Source organism: Panthera tigris, chromosome A1 (assembly GCF_018350195.1).
Source record: "Panthera tigris isolate Pti1 chromosome A1, P.tigris_Pti1_mat1.1, whole genome shotgun sequence".
Taxonomy (NCBI): Eukaryota; Metazoa; Chordata; class Mammalia; order Carnivora; family Felidae; genus Panthera; species Panthera tigris.
Window position 1 is genome coordinate 176,099,630 of NC_056660.1, and position 19,965 is coordinate 176,119,594.

At 47.2% G+C, this 19,965-nt stretch overlaps 1 protein-coding gene across 2 annotated transcripts in view; it reads left to right on the top strand.

Annotated features, from left to right (window-relative positions):
- SH3PXD2B (SH3 and PX domains 2B) overlaps window positions 1-19,965 on the top strand; it is a 100,823-nt gene that overhangs the window by 36,416 nt on the left and 44,442 nt on the right. For both annotated transcript variants that reach the window (XM_042992301.1, XM_042992309.1), the window contains exons 3-4: window positions 8,676-8,751; window positions 15,091-15,167. In XM_042992301.1, coding sequence (XP_042848235.1) covers window positions 8,676-8,751; window positions 15,091-15,167 — 153 coding nt within the window. The remainder of the gene's footprint in view (window positions 1-8,675; window positions 8,752-15,090; window positions 15,168-19,965) is intronic.

The following is a 19,965-nucleotide window of genomic DNA, read 5'->3' on the forward strand; positions in this document are numbered from 1 at the left end:
AGGTTAAGTCATTTGCACAAGGTCACACAGCTAGTGAATGTCCAAACTTAGATTTGAAACTGGGCGGGCGACACCAGATACCGCACTCTTTGCCACTGTGCCGTCTAGTGCCCCTGTCTCTAGTGGCTACTTCACAAAGTTTATATGGAGTTAAAAGTGATGATGTGTGTCCAGAAGAGGCAGATCCGTAGAGTCAGAAAGCAGACTAGTGGTTGCCAGGAGCTGGAGGGAGGGGCAAAAGGGGAGAGGCTGTTATTGGGTACTGGGTATCTTTTGGGGGGTGATGGAAATGTTCTGGAATTAGATGATGGCCCTGGTTGCACGGCCTTGTGAATGTACTAAGCACCACTGAATGGTACGCTTTAAAGGGGCGAATTTTATGGCACACGAAGTATCTCTCAATTGCTTTTTTAAAAAGAGTGATGATGTGTGCGAGCAGTCTCTGGGCTGTCAAGCCCTGAGCAAATGTCAGCTGTTGGGATTATTGATGGGCGTGGGTTGCTGCTAGGAACTGGCATGAAGATCAGAGGAGGCGACGATGCCAGTTTAATAGAGTGGTTAAGATCCTGGGCCTTGATCCAAATACTGCCACTTACTGGCTGTGAGATCTTGTTTTAGTCAGAACTGTTTTAGTTGCAGATGACAGAAACCTAGTCAAAATGGATTATTCAAAAAGAGCATTGATCGGCAAAATGTAACTGAGATGTCTAAGGGTACTAGGCTGCAGGTGTGGCTGGATCCAGGAGCAAAAATGTCCACGAGGACCTGGCTCTCTCCACTTCTTAGCTTTCTTCATGCCCAAGCAGGATGGTGTGTGATACAGTGGTGGCCACAGCTCCAAGCTGTATCCAACAGGTCAGCTCAGTGGCTTCAGAAAAAGAAGAATGCCCCCAACAATTTAAGCAAAAGTCTCATTGGTTCATCTTGGGTCGACGGCTGGGTCAGTCCGGGCCAGCCTAGGGACTGGAGGAGAATGAGTGTAGACTAATCGAGGAGTAGAAATAGTCCCCAGAAGAAATCAGACAGCTGCTTCCAGAAAGGGAGAAATAGCCCGTAGATGACAAAAACCAGTAAATGTTCCTTCTGGTCGGGACGAGACATTCAGGCAGAGGAAATCCTCTCCAGAGAGGCTGCCTGGAATAGAAAGAAGGAGCATGACTCAGGTTCCTTTGTGGGAAGAGAGACTCACAGTCACCAGCGAGAAGGTCCTGTTTACGACAATTCACCTTCCAATGTGATTTCCTAACCCTCTCACGCTTAGAGGAGCCGGACCCTGATCGTCATACCTGCCACTACTAGCTGACATCTGGCCACAAGTCTCGTTGACATGAGGGTGCAGGTAACAGAGCCCTGGGCTTGGAATGGGCAGACCTGGTGTCAGGTCCTAGTCCTCTGTCTTCCCAGCTGTGTGGCCTTGGGCAGGCCACTCAGCCTCTCTGAACCCCTTTCTGCCCTAGCCTAGGCCCACGTTGGAGAGTCCATCAGAGTGTGACGGAGGGAGCTGGCCTCTGAGCAAGATGCCCACAGGGTTGAGGGCAGTGCCCAGAGAAAATGTATTTGGGTTGAGTGGCACAGTAACAGTATCAGCAATCACGTACTGAAATGGGCCAGGTGCCCATTTTCTACACCGCCTTGTTTAGTCCTGATTTGCAGGCCCGAAGTCGGTATTGTGCCCATGTCACAGATGGGGAAACTGAAGCTCAGAGAGGCGGAGTCATGTGCCCAGAAACAGCATGGCTAAGATTCAGGCTGCGGCACACTGAGTCTGAAACCTGGGCTCCTAACCACGGAGCCCCCCGGCCTCCCTGAGGCCCAGAATTGCCCAGAATTGCCTTCACCCATGTCTCTTCAGAGTTAGCTTTGCCTCAGAGTTCTGCCTGTAGCTGGCCTTCAAAGACCCATTTGGCCCTCCTTCTAGATGTGGGCGGGGCCTATCCTCAGGGCTACTCCGAGCAGACCACAAGCCCTTCACAAACGGGCCTCAGATGCATGAGGGGGTCCGCTTTATACTGCACCGTGCGACCTTTGCCCTCTGAGTTTTCCCACTGGTTCATTCTATCCCCTGGGCTGGGGTCACGGTCATCCCTGGAGCCAGGGCTTCCCTCACAGAAGGCACGGTTAAACACGTGCTGAGCCAGACCCCAGGTGTTCAGAGAGGGACCTCTGTCCCAGCCAGGGAGCCCAGGCAGAGCTTGCTTCCTGGAGGAACAAACATCTGAGCAGGGCCTTGACAAGGAGTAAGGAGTTGACCTGCCCGCAGGACGGGGGGAAGGCTTTCCGCAAAGAGGAAACCACGTGTGCAAAGGTGTAAAGGCGTGAGGAAGCAGGACTTTTAGGGCGCCCTGCAGAATTACAATGGTGGGGGACACAGAGCCAGCTGGGTCACTCTGCCCCGCAGGGAGCTCACATGTGTCCCACGTGCAAGAACGCTCCATCTCTGAGGACCCAGAGAGGGCTGTTCCTAGGCACAGGGGCTCTCGCGGGATGCTGCGCCCTGGACGCCGCACATCTCAGAGCTGGAGGCAACCTGGAGGCAGCATGTCGATCCGCGCCTTTGTTTCTCGCCAGAGAAGGGAACTGAGATCCAGAGATGGGAGCGGCCGTCCCAAGTCACAGAGCAAAGTCATTTGTTTCCCACTGTGATTGAGACAGGACTGGCCTGTCCCCCTGCTGAGAGTCTAACTGCCCCCCCCCCGCCCCCGTGCACTTCTGAGCTTTGGGGACTGTCTGCCCAGGAGCCCCCACGCTCCACCCCAGGGGCCAAAGGGAAGGGAGTGTTTTTCTCGTCTCTTCTGGAGGCAAGTACAGGGGTGGCAGAACCCAAGAGCTCTCACTCCCCAGGCGGGCCTTGCCCACCCGGGGGGGCTTCCCAGTGAGATCCTAGCCCACAGCCGGCTGAGGAGCCCGCCATGCATATTTATCCAAATGTTCGGACACACTCCTTTCCACAGACGTTCTCTTCTGAGATCGCAGCGCACCTCCCACGTGTTGTACGTGCTTCATACACTCCTCCTTCCCTTCCGTCTGAAGAGCTCTTGCCACCTCAGTTGTGTGTCGCTAAGAAGACAATACCGTCGTTGCCCTTTTCCACACAGTTAGCAAGTCTTTCTTTCTAAACTAGAAAGAAGCGAGACTGTGTTGGTCAGTTGCCTCTGCATCCCAGCCCGGGTCCTGTTGCTCCACCTGGAACATTATAATGTAACTTCCCCTCTCCTGGACAATGGCTGGCCAAACCAGATAGCCACTTTCTTTTACTCATTTGTTCGTTCGTTCGTTCATCCGTTCCCTCTTTGCACAGTTGCTGGCACACACCAGTGGGGAGGTGGCGGCGCAGGCCAACGGGCAGGCAGACCAGTGAGGAGGTCAGACTGAGGCAATGGACTGAGGGGCAGTAGGGAGAGAGAGAGGGATCGGTGGGACGAGAGGCGGGCCCCACGTGGCAGGTCCACCGGGACGCCGGAGCAGGCTAACCTTTGGGCCAGCTCCTCGAGGGGACAGAAGCCCCAAGGACAGCGAGCCGTGTCACACAGGTCCAGGTATGCTGTGTCCTGCTCTGAGGACCACGCGGCCTCTATCCAGCCAGCGACTGCACATGACGGTCCCCATGGGCCGCCCTGGCTCTTCTGGGTTGTGAGGCTTGGTGATACTGAGGGAGGAAAGCCCTCCAAGTCCAGTCTGCCACTAACACAAACCACGTGTGGCCCTCCATGCCAGCTTCCATGCTGTTTTCCTTGGACAGCACGTCTCCTTTCTCTCTACCACAAGCTGATGTCTTGAAAACTGCTGATGGAGGGTTCTCTCATCCCCCTCGGAGGCCTGCAGTGTAGCCACTTGACGTGGCTCCCTCTCCCTCCTTACCCCTCAGACTGACTCACTTTCCTCCTTGGTTTCCAGTCCTCCTCACCCCGAGCACCACTTCCTTTTATTATCTGGGGGGAGGGGCATGGATTTTCTAGTTTCCAAGGAGAGCGGTCCACAGTGGGACTTAGCCTGGCATGTCTCTGGTCCTGCTGCTGCAGACAGCTGGGTCTGGGGGTCCCCACAGAGTGTCTGGAACGTGGCCTGTGGGTGCCAAGGATGACGGTTCTCTGGATAGGAGCGGCTTGTGGCCTGTGAAACTGGACACACTAAGACCAGAAGCAAAACAGCTTCCAAGCCTCCGATCTTCTGTCCTTTCAAATAGCAGTCTTAGACTATAGTTGCCATTGACAGGGTGATAAAGAAAGCGAAATAAACCTGGATACGGCTAAACGAGGAGGATGGATGTTCTAGTCCAGCCCTGCACTGTTCACTATGATGGCAGTAGTCATGTGAGGCTATTTAAATTAATAAGAATTAAATTAAATTAAAAGTTCAATTCTTTAGTCTCCAGAGCCTTGTTGCAAGTGCTCAATCTTGGAGCTCAACCTAGGACTTAGTGGCGACCGTAAAAGGTCTATGCAGATAGAGAACATTTCCATGGTTGCAGAAAGTTCTGTTGGACAACCCAGCTCTGGCTTGTGGGGGGCCTTGGATAGTCTGAGGAGTTTTGCTAAGTTTAAAACACAGCCTTGCAATGGAATGTTCTTCAGCTTTAAAAAGGAGGGAAATTCTGGGGCGCCTGGATGGCTCAGTCGGTTAAGCGTCCAACGATGGCTCAGGTCATGATCTCACAGTTCGTGAGTTTAAGCCTCACGTTGGGCTCTCTGCTGTCAGCCCAGAGCCTGCTTCAGATCCTCTGTCCCCCTCTCTGCCCCTCCCCTGCTCGTGCACTCGCACATGCATGTGCTCTGTCTCTCAAAAATAAACATTAAAAAAAAAAAAAAAGAAAGGACACCTGGGTGGCTCGGTCAGTTAAGCATCCGACTGGCTGAGGTCCTGATCTCACAGCTCATGAGTTCGAGCCCTGCATCGGGCTCTGTGCTGACAACTTGGAGCCTGGAGCGTGCTTCAGATTCTGTCTCCCTCTCTCTCTGTCCCTCTGCCACTTTCTCTCTCTCTCTCTCTCTCTCTGTTTCTCTGAGATATAAATAAACATTAAAAAAAAAAAAAGGGAAGAGATTCTGACACCTGCTACAACACGGATGAACCTTGAGGACATTATGTTGAGTAAAATAAGCCAGACACAAAATACTGTGTGTTTTCATTATATGCAGTACCTAGAATAGGTAGATTCATATGGATAGAAAGTGGAATGGTGGTTGCCAGGGGCTAAGGAAGGAGAACAGGGAGCTGGTGTTTAATGGGGGATAGAGTTTTAGTTTGAGAAGATGGAGAAATTCTGGAAATGGATCATGGTAATGGTTGCACAGCAGTATGAATGTGCTTAATGCCGCTTAATTGTATGTTTAAAATGGTCGAAATGGTTTATGTTAAGTGTATATAACACAGTTTTTAAAAACACACAGCCTCGGGGTTCCGGGGGTGGCTCAGCCAGTTGGGCGTCGAACTCTTGATTTCGACTCAGGTCGTGATCTCACGATTCATGAGTTTGAGCCCCACATTGGACTCCACGCTGGTGGCACGGAGACTGCTTGGGGTTCTCTCTCTCCCTCTCCCTGCCTCTTCCCTGTTCATGCTGTCTCTCTCTAAATAAGTAAATAAAACTTTAAAAAAATTAAAGAAAAAGAAAATCACAGCCTCACAAACTACTAATTATTCCCAAAGAACTTTCAGAATAATGTATTCCTTATGAACAGAGTGCAAGGAGGGAGGATCTGTTTGCGAGCACCTGTATGTCCTTAAAGGGCTCACATTCAGCATTCATGTACACAAGGACCCTGACAGGCAGGCTGTGGTCCTTGTTCCCCAGATGATGAATCAGGCTCCCTGGGTGAGGAGTCTGGCCGCTGACACACAGCTGGCATGAGGAAACATCAGGATTTAACCCCAGGGCTGTCTGGTCCCCAGGGGTAATAATAATCTGTGGTTACTCTTTGCAGCATTAAACCCAGGTCTGCTGCCTCAAATTAATAAATAACACTTGGGGGGACACTTCAGCTCTTTGGGCCATGCTTGTCTGGGTAAAAAAAAAAAAAGCAAGTCAGGACAGAGAACGAGAGAATAGCTTCCTAAGCAGACTGTTGACCATAAGAAACACTGGGGGGAGGCCTCTTCAGCTGGCATGCACATTCGGACAGGGGCTCAGAAGGAAGCCTGAAGAATGGAGAACGGGCATGAGAGGGTGGATGGATTACTGGTGCAGACCCTTTTTTTCCCCCTAAGTTCCCTGTAATGGTGTTTCAGCAGTGTCTTAACAAATATAATTGAGAAGGACAAAAAAAGATGGTGTCGGGCAACACCTATAATCGCTAAAAGACTGCAGCTGGGACTGATGGGTCACCCCGCTTTTCAGAAGAAAACATGTTCACCTGTGCCCAGAATGTTACACTTACTACATCTCGGGCTGAGTTTTCACGTTGGCATGACATTCCAAAGCCACCTCTGAGGGTGATCTTAGGGAAAGAGAATGGGATTTACATTAAGATACTTGAACTGGCCGGACCGCCACTTAGCTGGGCGACCTAAGGCAGCCGTCGCTCTCTGCTCCCCAGTTTCCCCCCTCTGTGACATGGGGAGCATACGTTTATATCACAGAGTTATTGTAAAGGGCAGGTAAAATCATGCATAGGAGAAGTCTTGTTAACTGTAAACTGCCAAGCAAATGTTAGTAGAGGTTACTGATTGTTACTTAATATTGGTGACATGAATAGTATTAAGCAGGGTACTTGGCAAACATGTACAGCTGTCCTCCACAGTGTTCACTCAGTGAACATTGGTTGCTTTCGTCGGTTTTTATTGAGAGCCTACTTTGTGCTGGCTTCGAAAAACTCCTGGGTTTGAAGCAAGAAGCCTGCCTTTTCCAGAAGGCCCGCCGTGGCCTCGCCAGTTGCTGAACGATGTGAACCAAGCATTTCCCCATCACCACACAGCACAGAGTAGGGCCGGGGTTTGGGGGGGGGGGGAACCACATATAAAACCATGGCCTCCGGGCAGCCCTTCAGGGTGCTGGCCAAGCTGAGGGGGACCCACCTCCCTGGGGCATCCCATAAGACAGCGCGGAGGAGGCGTGAAACCCCAGCCCGTTTCTCGAGCCTGAGGAGCAGTCCGTGTTAGTTGTTATCTTTGCCGCTTCGTAGAGGCGGGGTGTGCGACAGCGGAGAAGCCATGGACTTCCATCTCTGGCCCGTCCACTTGCTGGCTGCAGGCCTCTGGCAGGTTTCTCCACTCTCTGGGCTTCAGTTTCCTGGCTAATCTTGTCCACCTTGAAGGAGCATTCTGAAGATTTAGTGAGAGCCTGTGTCTAAAGAATCGAGTCTATGCCTGGCACGGACAACCTGCTTCTCTTGCTCTTCCGGCCTCTTCTCCCTCCCCCTGCGCAAGAGCCCTGCTTATTTCTCCAGGGCTGGTCAGAGCTTCTCTCCTTCTATTGGAGGGACATCTTGAAAGCCAGGGTGACTCTCTCCTTAGGGGAAATAATGAGCAGACTTTTCACATTCCAGCCATCACTCTGGGACACCCCAGACTCCCTTTCCCTCTGCTTGAATCCTGGGCCCAGATACCAGGAGGATGGTCATACCACCATGACAAAGCCTCTCTATACAACAAGGGTCAGCTCTCCCTCGGGCTGCTTGTCCATCAGAGGTTGTTGGGGGCTCCGGACCCTCAGTGGCAGAGAAGCCAGGGTCTGGAGTGTGGCCAGTCACGTGGCAGAAGGAAGTGGGGGGTAGTGAATCACGCACCGCTCGTAACTCGTCCACCCCAAAGTGACGTGTGTCTTTTGTCCCTCACATTTAACTGGCCATGTCCCAGCTCAAGTGCGGGGTGGGAAGTACAAACCTACCATGTGCGCATCTACCGTGAGAAGAACCAGAAATCCGACGACAGCTTTAGTCACCACCACGACCCGGCCTTAATCCATAAAGTAAGGCTGCAAGTTGGTATCATTACGGCCAATTAAAAGTTGAGGCCCAAGGTATGTCACTTCCCCAAGACCACAGCTGCAGGTCCTTGTGATTTTGTGTATCAAATCCGAAGCGTCGTCCCACTGGTAAAGGTTTTCAGTTCGGGTACTCTGCCCTTGTTCTTTCTCACCCCCACAGCAGCCTACACCTCTCCCTGCAGGTACCGCCTACACCACCCTGTAACGATCCGTTTCCTTTGCAGTCTCTCTCTAGACTGTGCATCTTTCCATCTCTGTACCCCATGCGCCTAGCACAGATTCAGGCACAGATGTATCTGTTGAGCCAACCTGGGGAGTCTTAGTGGGACATGGGAGTGTAATGATTCACAGGCATAGACCTAACCAGACTGAGTCGTACTGGTTTGTTACTTAACAAAACCTGCAGTTCTTAGGAAGCAGATTGGCCTGCTGTCAGTGGGATTCTGGTGGCTCTGGGGGTGTTGTTCACATTTCAGGTCCTGTGGCTAGAGAACCCCAAGAAAACTGAGAATGGTCTCTCCCAGCTCTGAGCCTTCACTTATATGGCGGCTGTGGACATAAAGAACTGTTTTCATGGAGAACCTAAGTCCAGTTGACATTGTCTTTCCCATGTGCACATGTCTGGGTTTCTGAAAAGCTGAACAAAGTGAGCCTTTATGTATCAAATCACATATTTCACATAATTCCCTTAAAATGTCAGAGATGCATGTATCATATTAAAGGCTTCCATTTTTGCTATTTTCTCCCTGTTTAGATGCAGATGTTGGACAAATTTCCCATGGAAGGAGGACAGAAGGATCCCAAACAGCGGATCATTCCCTTTCTGCCAGGTAGGTGAGACACATGCTGTCAGAAGGGGCTTCTGGGGGTTCCAGGACCGCCCCCAGATCTCTCAGCTCAGTTTCCTTGGGGCATAATACTAATGACCAGAGTCCCAGTCATTTGTGGAAATTAGTGCCTGAGAATATGGGCTTCGGGGTTGGTTAGATAGCACACCATCTACTTAGGCAAGATACTTCACCTCCAGGATCCTCAGTTTTTTCTGTCTCTAAAAGGGGAATAATTAGAGCTCATAAAGTTTTTGTAGTGAGTGGCATCTTTATTATGGCTGCAGTATTAATTTGCTATCTCTGTATAACGAATTAATGCCAGTTTAACAGCTTAAAGCCACACTCATTTACTATCTCACAGCTCAGTTGGTCAGAAGGCCAGGCAGTTCTGCTGGGTTCTCTGTTTAGGGTCTCATAAGGCTGAAGTCATCATCTTGGCCAAGCTGGCTCTTAGCTGGAGGATTGAGGAAGAATCCACTTCCAGCCTCATTCAGGTTGTTGGGAGAATTTACTTCCTTGTACCTCTAGAGCTTAAGTACTATTTCCGGTGTGCCTGGGTGGCTCAGTCAGTTGGGCGTCCAACTTCAGCTCAGCTCATGATCTCGCCATCTGTGAGTTCGAGCCCCACATCAGGCTCTGTGCTGACAGCTCAGAGCCTGGAGCCCGCTTCAGATTCGGTGTCCGCCTCGCTCTCTGCCCCTCCCCCACTCACGCTCTGTCTCTCTCTGTGTCTCAAAAATGAATAAACATTAAAAATAAATTTTTTTTTAAGAGCTCATACAGTTACAGTATACCTCCCTAGCTAATCCAGCATAATTTCCCTCACTTAAAGTGAATTATGGCATATATTGTAACATGAGCCCAGGAATGAGATCTCATCATATTCACAGGCTCTGGGGACTAGGATGGGACGTCTTTGGGGTCCGTTTGAGAAATTCTGCCTGCCTATCTACCATAGCTACCAAGCACCTTCTGAGTGCCCAGCACCACTCTGGGCACTGTGGAGGAGTTAATACAATCATGGCTGGTCCCTGCTGTCAAGACATTAAGTGTTCCTTTCCCCCGCAAAAATTCCCTTACCGAAGGAACAGCATGAAGGCTTCAGCTCAAAAAACGGGGCTACCCGAACCAGAGTTATTGCTTCAAGTAGTAACATTGGATGTCTACTGCAGGCCAGTCACTGGGCTAAGTGCTTTACATTCATTACCACATTTAGTCTTCAGAACAACCCTGTGCCCATTTCACAGATGAGGAAATTGAGGCTCAGAGGAATTATAAGCATTTGCACAAGTAGCAGAGCTGGGGTTAAACACTGGTAGGGCTGGCCCCAAAATTCATGCCTGAAGTTAGAGGGCCCAAGTTCAAATCCCAGTGCCCTGCGGATCCACTCGGTTACCTTCGGTAAATTATTTAAGCACGCACATTATTTCCATTTGCAAATTGGAGATAATAATGATACTTAAATGATAAAGTTGTTATGAGGATTAGCTAAGGGACTGGCACAGAACTAGCAGCAACCAAGCACTTACTATTTTGATGTACAGACAATCAGCAAATTGACAATCGCCCCAAATCACAAATATTTAGCGCTGAGGGCCCTTTCCATCTTTTTCATTTTGCAGACAGGAAGCAGACCCAGAGAGGAGGGGGACTCCCTGGGTCACACAGGAGCCCACTCTCCCCTCCCCCACCCCAGAGTTCTGCAGTCGGCAACACATCGAGTGGGTTCTTCCAGATGTTAGCATCATCGAGTGGGTTTAGAGACAGGGTAGATGTATTTGCCAGGCTCCCATCCACTGGGAGAATCATTTGCCTAAAAAAGCTAATGTTTTTAGTTCTTCCACGGAGAAAGTGTGCAATCACCCTGGAATTTTTGTTTCCTATTGGAGAAAACCCAGTGCACCGACTGCAGCTGCCAAATAGCAGTGCCCCACAGCGTGTGCTTTAAAGTCCAACAGACCCAGTTGTGTGACTTCCAGCAGATGACATCCCCCTGCCCCTGAGCCTCAGTTTCTACATCTATAAAATGGGACCATGACCCCCTTTTACAAGCTTCTTGCCCTTGGATATAGTGGGTTCTCTGTCAAAGTCAGAACCAGGATCCTGGGATATTCCTTTGGAATGTCTTGTTATTGATATTTGAGAGTCATACATAAATGATCAGTCTGAATATTCAAGTTGAACTGGACTCTAAATGTAGGCTTTTCTTCAAGGAAACGAAGGAAAGCAGTAAGTTGTAACTCTTCACTGGATGAAAGGCAAAACCAGCTCTGAAAAAACTTCCCAGGACAGGGAAGAACTTGAACCGACCCTCTCCCAAGCCCCTGAAAGCTTTTGTGGTTACGTAATCTTCCACCCACGAATTTATGAAAATGCTCTTCTCAGAGACTCAGCCCCATTTGCTCTGCTCAGGGTACCGACTTGCAGCTTGGAGTGGTCTGGTCGGGCCCCAGGACCCCTAGAGCATTCCTTCCCAGCCCACCCCTTGGCTTTTCCTTGAAGCCAAGGCCAACGGCAGGGATACGCGGGAGACAGATCCCCTCTCCTCGGGGTCAGTTTTCTGCCAGGACTGCCGCGTCAGCAGAACAAAAGCAAGTCTCATGTTAGCACAAAGGCAGGGGGAGGGGAAAGGAGCCCTGTACAATTTTCCATCCCAGCAAGAGCTGGGGAAGCCAACTTGGCAGAGGATGCAGCTTGAAAAATAAGACTTACAGTTTGGCCTTCCACCGCTGTGGAAAACAAAAGCCTGCCCATTCCCACCAAAGGCTGTGCTCTCCGCTGAGCACCCTTTCCACTCCAGGAAAGCTGGCCTGCCGGGGAAGCCTCGGGCTCACCCTCCTTCCCTACAGCTCACACCAAAAGGCATCAGGTGCAGACGAGGGGCCGTTGCCCAACTGGCATTTCACTCAGAGCCACCGGTCAAGGAGGTACTGACCACGTGCTTCTGCCCCGCAGCCCAGGGCCTGAGCCAGGTTCCAGTTCTGCTGCGGATAGACGATGAGTTAGCCCATTGGAGACAGGTCTTCACAAACTAAGCTGCAGGTTGAGGAAAGAACGTGTGCTCTTAATTGCAGAATATAAGGCCATATCGTCTAACCCATGTTTTTTTAAGTGATTTACTCTTTTTGTGAGCACCTAGGAAGGGCCAGGCCCTGTGCTGCGTGTGTCATGGAGGGTACTACTAAGGAATAGGGGCTGCTCTCCCATTTTACAGATAAGGAGACTGAGGATCTGAGAGAGAAATGAATTTCCCAAGGCAGCATAGTCAGTAAGAGACCACCTTGGAATTGGCCCAGGGCCTCTCTGACTGCAGAGTCTGTGACCTCCCTGGCAGGTGCCACTGCTGCCACGGGGCTTCCTGTCCCCAGACATCTACCCAGAGACTCCTATCCCACGGAGGCCATGCAGGGAGAGGAATGGTGCTTTTGTTGTTGTGTCACCCATCCAGGAGACATTGAAGGTGCCTGAGTTCTCCATCCTTCTCTCTCCGCCCCTGCAGGCTGGGCCTTGGGTGAATTCTCTTTGATGGTGGTGCCTCCAGGACCAGCCTGTGCTGTTCCCATGGGCCGGTGCTAGCAGCATGCCCGTTGTGAATTGTTTGAGTCGGGTCACGATCTCCCCAGTAAGAGGCCTGAACAACCCCACTCTCCACCCTTCCTCTGATTTACAGAAAGGGACGTTATATCGAAATGGGACCAAATGTTTTTGCTGTAGGAGATTTCTCTTCACAGGCATGCATTCCTTGTTTTTCCTCAAGGCTCAGGATTCTCCTAGGGGTTCTAAACTGCAAATGGTCCCACCCATGAGGGTGGTAATGTGATTATCACAGTGACTGGGGGTGGAAAGGGGTTGGGAAGGCTGTGCGCTTTCTCTGGATTTGGGCCACGGATGCTAAACATCCTGCAGGGTGGGGAACCCTCCCACACAAGGAAAGACTGCCCCACCCGAAATGTCAGCAGGGTCCCTCCCTGTTGGGAAACACTGACTCAGTGCCAAGAGGGCAGCCCCCTGCGCTGGCCCGCAGAGGGCTCACGTGGAGACTTATCTATCAACTGAATAAGAGCAGGGATGCCAGGTTGTAAACCCTCCCCACTTGGCTGCGTAATTTACTTTTTTATTGTAAAGGACAAGAAGATTTTCTGATTCCAGAAGCAATGCATGTTTATGGTAGGAAATTTGGGGAAAGTCAAAGAAGAAAACAAAAAGGCTCTGTCTTCTACCCCTTGGAGACAAGCACTTTGAATCCTGTGATGCATTTTCTTCTCGATTTTTTCTTTCCTAATAGACATGGTATGTCCGAAGTTTGACTCATGAGCAGAATTAAAACAATCACCATAATACACAAAGGAGATTCCTTGTTATTAAGGAATATGAGGAAGATGTATTTTATCTCACTGTGGGTTGTTGTTTTCTTTCTAATTGGTAGACATTAAGCAAAACAAAACAAACACACAAAAAAAAACACCTCACTATGAGGCTGACCATATCTACCTAATATCCTAATTGTGCCCTTTTGCCCAAGAGCAAGTGGTCAGATAATTTTAAATGTTAGATTAGCCACACAGTCTCTTTGGGTGCAAATCTCCCTTACCAGTTTGCATGAAACATCTCAAAGGCAGTACACTGTCTCCCATCATCATTTCCAGTTCTGTCCTATTACGAAAATTCCTTTGGACCTTTCCTGCTATTCAGTTCCTGCTCACCCAAGTTCATTCTATGCGGTCTCACCAGAGCAATGTTGGCATGCTGATTGATCTCTCCTTACCCTGCCAGGCTGGTGGCCCAAATTCCTCTCCTTGACCTGCCTCCTCAGGCCAGAAGTAAGTGAAGCTCTCCATAGCTGTCTGTACTCTGCTGTCTGAAACGCTATGGCCCCCCTGTGTCTTCCTCTTTGACTTCCCCCTGGAGACCTCTTGACACTCTGATAAGCTTGGCAGAGGAGCTTGTCTCCATCCCCCACCTTTTTGGCCTCCCCTTGGTGTCTTATTTCTGATTTTGCTCACCCCCTCCCTGTGTGACAGGTCCAAAAGGGTAAGGCCGAGCTGTCTTAATGGTCAGTGCATGTACTTGACCACCATCTGCCCATGACTCTCCCCTGTGAGACTCACGGGAACTCACCAATTTGCTTAATTTTTTTTAACATTTATGTCTTTTGGGAGAGAGAGAGCATGTGCATCTACACATGAGCGGGGAGGGGCAGAGCTAGAGAATCCCAAGCAGGCTCTGTGCTGTCAGGGCAGAGCCTGAATTGGGCTCCCTCCCACAAACCATGAGATCATGACCTAAGCCGAAATCAAGATTCAGACCCTTAACCGACTGAGCCACCCAGGAGCCCCTCACCAATTTGCTTTAAACAAAGCTCACCCATAACATTTTAGCATCTTGGATATTTCCAGACATCCTCAGCGGCATCGTTTATATACTTGTCTTTGCCTGTGACCTGCCCACATGTCACACTAGAAGCTCTGGATATCACCAAGCAAGTCATCAATTGATTCTCAGTTCGTTTTCAGTGAAATAGGAAGGCTTGGAACTCTTCTGTTAGAGAGAACTGATTGCAAGGAATTTGTCATCTTGAAGGATTTGTCAATTGAAGGATTTGTCATCTTGGCAAGTGAAATCCCCCTTTATACATTCATCAAACGTGAGTGCCATGTGGTGAGGGCACACAATTGACTAAGGCCCAGTCCATCCCTTCTTGTGCAGAGCTCCATGATTAGTAGGAAAGAAGAAGATGTAAATCAACAATGTGATGTGTGCAGTCAGAAAGAGACATGAACTCTTAGTCCATTTAAAGTGGGTAAAAGTTTCCCACTGGGAGAGTGGGTGACGTTGGATGGGGAAGGTTTTCCAGACAGAGCAAAAGACAGAAAATAATGAAGACTGTGGAGTATTTGGGGAATGTAAGACTAGACTAGGTGTACGAGGAAAGAGGAAGAAAGGAGACTGAGCTGTTAGGTTGGACATATCAGAGTGTCCTCTCTACTGCTCGCTCCATCTGAGAACCCTGGAGTTGGATCATCAGATCTGACCTACCTTCTTCATCTGGCAGGAGCCCCTTCCTTCCACACGATTGGTCCAGCCTCCCTTATCTCACCAAAACTTGTCTAGTCGACCCCAGTCACTCAAGCCCTTGCACTTGATCTGTGAACAAGGCTTTGGAGGACCATGCATGGGGTCATCCAGGCCCTGTGGACATCCAACAGGGGATATTAATGGAAGCCGGGAATTTGGGTACCACTCACACCTAACAGAGGCAGCCACATCCACACCCTCCAGGATTGCTGACAGCTTGTCATTGCTCGCATACAGTGTCATGTGTGCTTTCATTTTCTGCAGGCAAAATTCTCTTCCGAAGAAGCCACATCCGGGATGTTGCTGTCAAACGCCTGATCCCAATTGATGAATACTGTAAGGTCGGTCTAAGAAATGCCAACACTTGCCCTGTGTCTCATGTCTTTCATTGGGTTGTGTTTTTTTTTTTTTTTTCCTTCTTTTCCCTTTCTGGCTACAAAATAGTCATCTGCAGTTCAAAGAAATGTAAAAACAGAAAAACAAACACCCATGATCCCTCAACTCAGAGGCAACAATTATTAAGGTTCTTATGTTTCCTTTCTATCTTTTCTCTCTACATGAATTTCTTTATGGTTTTGACACTATCCCACATGTGTTATTTTTGTTGCTCTTTCTTTTTCCTTTAATATTGTAATATAAGAATTTCCCCATGCTATAAAAACATTCTCTTGAACCTCCCGTAACTGGTTGCATGGTATTCTACTGTGTGTGAATGTCCCAGAAGTTATTCAGCCAGCCCCTGTTGTTGGACAGTGCAGCTGGCTTCCAATCCCTTGAATGTTCTAAACCACAAGGTGCCTGCCTTTTGGTTGTATTTCATTTGACTGGAGGCTGTGGTTGGGGAAAAAAAGCATGCTTTTCCTCTGTTTAGTTTCCCTTATCTTTAGTATTTATTTCTCTAGCTTCAAATCACTAGAAGCTCTGATTGGAGAGGGTGGGAAGAGCAAGAAATACTATCACAATGGAGCAGTAAATGCTCTCTCTCCCTAGGATCAGGAACAAAGCAAGTACATTTTTCTTGCCACTTCTGTTCTACATTTTGCTGGGGGATCTAGCCAATGTAAGCAGACAAAAAAAGAAATAATAAAAGGCATATGGGTTGGAAAGGAGGAAGTAAAACTGCCTTCCTTCACAAATGACATGATTCTATTGTAGAAAATCTTAAGGGATCCACAAAAAAAAAAACAACCTACTAGAACTAATACAAAAGTTTAGTAAGATCACAGGATACAAGATCAATATCAAAAATCAATTGTATTTCTAAGCACTAAGCATGAACAATCCAAAAATGAAATTAAGGAAGTAATTCCATTCTCAATAATATCAAAATAAATACAATACTTAGAAATAAATTTAATAAAAGAATTACAAGGTTTATACATTGAAACTACAAAACACTTGACAGAAATTAAACCAGCTCAAAATTAATGGAGAGACATTCCATACTCATGGATTGGAAGATTCAATAGTGTTAAAATGGCAGTTGTTACTCAGCCATAAAAAAGAATGAAATCTTGCCTTTGCAACCACATGGAAGGAGCTAGAGAGCATATTGCTAAGTGAAATAAGTCAGTCAGAGAAAGACAAATACCATATGATTTCACTCATATGTGGAACAAATGAACAAAGGGGGAGAGAGAGAGAGAGAGAGAGAGGGAGAAATCAAGAAACAGACTCTGAATTATAGAGAACAAACTGGTGGTTACCAGAGGGGTGGGAGGGGGAGGGGATGGGTGAAATTGGTGATGAGGATCAAGGAGGGTACTTATGATGAGCACCGGGTGTTGTATGGAAGTGTTGAGTCACTGTATAACTAACTGGAATTTAAATAAAAACTTTTTAAAAATCTAGGAGGGCAAATTAGAATTTGAGTGTTAGGATGAATGTCTTAATGAGGACAATATATTGTATATTTGTGTGTGTGTATAATATATACACGTGTATGTGTGTGTGTAGAGAAATTGATATGAAAAAGACAAACAACCATATAGGAAAAATGGATGAAAGACAGGACTAGAAATACAAAGAAAAACAAATCCCAGGGCGCCTGGGTGGCTCAGTTGGTGGGAGTCCAACTCTTGGTTTTAGCTCAGGTCATGATCTCACAGTTAGTGAATTTGAGCCCTGCATCAGGCTCTGTGCAGGGCCTGCTTGGGATTCTCTCTCTCTTCCTCTCTCTCTCTCTGCCCCTTCCCCTCTCACGCTGTCTGTCTCAAACTTCCCAATGACCAACAAAACAAAAGATACTATAAATAAAATAAAATAAAATAAAATAAAATAAAATAAAATAAAATAAAATAAGAAAAGAAAAAAAAAAAGAAAAGAAAAGAAAAGAAAAAAGAAAATGGCAATTCTCCCCCAGTTGACCTATAGATTGAATATAATCTCTGGCAAAATCCTAGTAAGCTTTTTTAGAGAAATTTACAAGCTGATCCTAAATTGTGTGGAGAAATGCAAGGAACCCAAAATAGCCAAAACAGTTATGAAAAAGAACAAAATTAGAGGCTTCTACTATCCATTTTCAAAACTTCCTACAAAGCTATAGCAATGAAGACAGTGTGGTACTGGCATAAGGATAGGCATGTGGATCAGCGGAACAGAAGTAAGAGGCTAGAAATAAACTTTTGTGAAATTTATAGTCAAATGATTTTCAGCAATGGTGCCAAGAAATTCAGTAGGAAAAGGATAATCTTTTTAACAGTGTGGGATAGTAGGACATCCGTACACCAAACAGAAGAAAAAAATTATGTTGGATCCCTACCTCACACCATGCACAAAAAGCAACTCAAAATGGATCACAGACCTAAACGTAAGAGCTAAAACTATAAAACTTCTAGAAGAAAACAGAGGAGAAAATCCTCATGACCGTAGTTTAGGCAGAGAGTTCCTAGCTGTGACACCAAAAGAGAAAAATTGATAAATGGGACTCATTAAACTTCCGAACTCTGTACTTCAAAAAGATCCCATGAAGAAAATGAAAACACACACCACAGATTAGGAGAAAATATTTGTAAATCATATCTCTGACAAGGGACTTGTATTGAGTCTATATGAAGAACTCTTGCAACTCAACAATAAAGATGGCCTGGTTTAAAAATAGGCAAAAGATTTGAATAGAAATTTCACCTAGGAAGCACATAAAACACATAACAAGGTGTTCAGCTTCTTTATTCATTAGGCAATGCAAAATAAAACCATAATGAGATACCCTACGCAGCCCTTGGAATAGCTATAATCAACAAGACAGACAAAACCAAGAGCTGGTAAAGATATGGAGAAATTAGAGCCCTCAATCTGGAGGGTATACATGATGGAAAGCCACTTTGGAAAACAGTTTGGCAGTTTCTTCAAAAAGTGAAATTTACCGTATAACTACTCTTTGATATCTACTCAAGAGAATTGAAAAACTATGTCCACACAAAGACTCGGATGTACATGTTCTAGCAGTACTAATCCATAATAGCCCAAAATTGGAAGCAATCCAAATGTCCATCGTCAGGCGCATGGATAAAGAAAATGTGGAATAATCATACAATCGACCATTATTCGACAGTAAAATGCAGTGAAAGACCAATAAATGCTGCAACTTGGATGAATCTCAAAAACATGATGCTGAAAAAAGCCAGATGCAAAAGACTACATACTGCATGATTCCATCTACATGAAATGTGCAGAAGAGGCGACTTTACGGAGACAGAAAGCAGATCAGTGGTTTCCTAGGCCTGAAGACAGCATAGGCAGACATGGACTGCAAATTAGGTGGGGGAAATTTTTGAGGTGATGGAAAAGTTCTAAAACTGGATTGTGGTCATGGTTGCACAGTCTATAATTTACTAAATATCATTGAATTGTGCACTTATAATGGGTGGTTCTTATGTACATAAATTATACTTCAATACATCTATAAAAAAATTTAAAGGAGGCAGTGTGGGCATAGATGACCCTTGTCTTGGCAGGAGATGTCATGGAAGGGTAGAAAATCATTCCTGATCACTCCTGTCCTCTCTTTACTGGACATAACCTCGTTTCATCCCTCCAATAACCTTGAGAAGTAGGTTTTACTATTCCCATTGTGTAGATGAGGAAACAGAGGCCCGACAAAGTTACTTACAATGAGAGTATTACAGAGTTTGATGGTTGAACCCTGGCCTTTTAGGCCTTGGCACTCACATACCACATATGGCCTCTCTTAAGAAAGTAAAAATTCAAGAGATCAAAATATTCAAGCATATATTTCATAGACGTAGATAAACTCAGACTCTTTTTCTCCTAAAGATACCCTTAAAAAAGGATTGGGGAGTGAAGCACAGAGAAGGTCACCCAGGCACAAAGATGCTACTACTGCCTCCCAGCTCTCAGAGGAAAGTTCGGATCATCTGTGCTTTGTGTCTTTTCAAACCTCTAGAGCCTAAAAGTCCTTTGTGCCAGCCCTGCTGGCAAGAACTTTGGACCTCTGGGGTCACCTTGGCCAGCTGGGGATTTCTCAGACCAAATTGTGCTATCCTGCTTCTTCCCCTGCCCACCCACCTCCTCTCCAGAGTCACACTTTCCTCATACCCAGGGGGTCACGAACCTCTAGACATTTGATTTTGAAAAGGAGATTTAATAAAACCCTGAAACGAACAGAGAGCAGCAGCTGCCTGCATCTGGCTGATGCTTGGAATGGTACGGAGATCATGAATTCACTTGGATTAGCCATAGGGAAGAAGCCGCTTATGTTGTATGAGCCACATGGAAGTTACCACCCCCTGCTATTAATGCATCATAAGAAGCAGAGCAGATATTTTGGGGTTTTGGTTGGCCAAAGTCCCTGGCTTAGCTTCAAGGGAACTGCCCTCCTGGAGGGAGATGAAACTATCTATTCACACAGTCTGCAAAATCTTTTACAGACTACATAGACTTATTTAGCATTTGGGTATCTGTTATTGACATTGTTGTGAGCTGACTTAAGCCAATTTAATCTATCACTCTTAGCCTTATTTTAGTAGAAATTGGTAGTCTCCAATAGGGAAACATAGACAAAGGCCGTAGGTATCCCTAGACCTAGTTACCAGCTAGGAAGAAACCTTCTGCTCTGCTAGACCTATTATAAAGTTACAGTACTTAACATAGTATGGTGTTGGCATAAGGAAACAAACC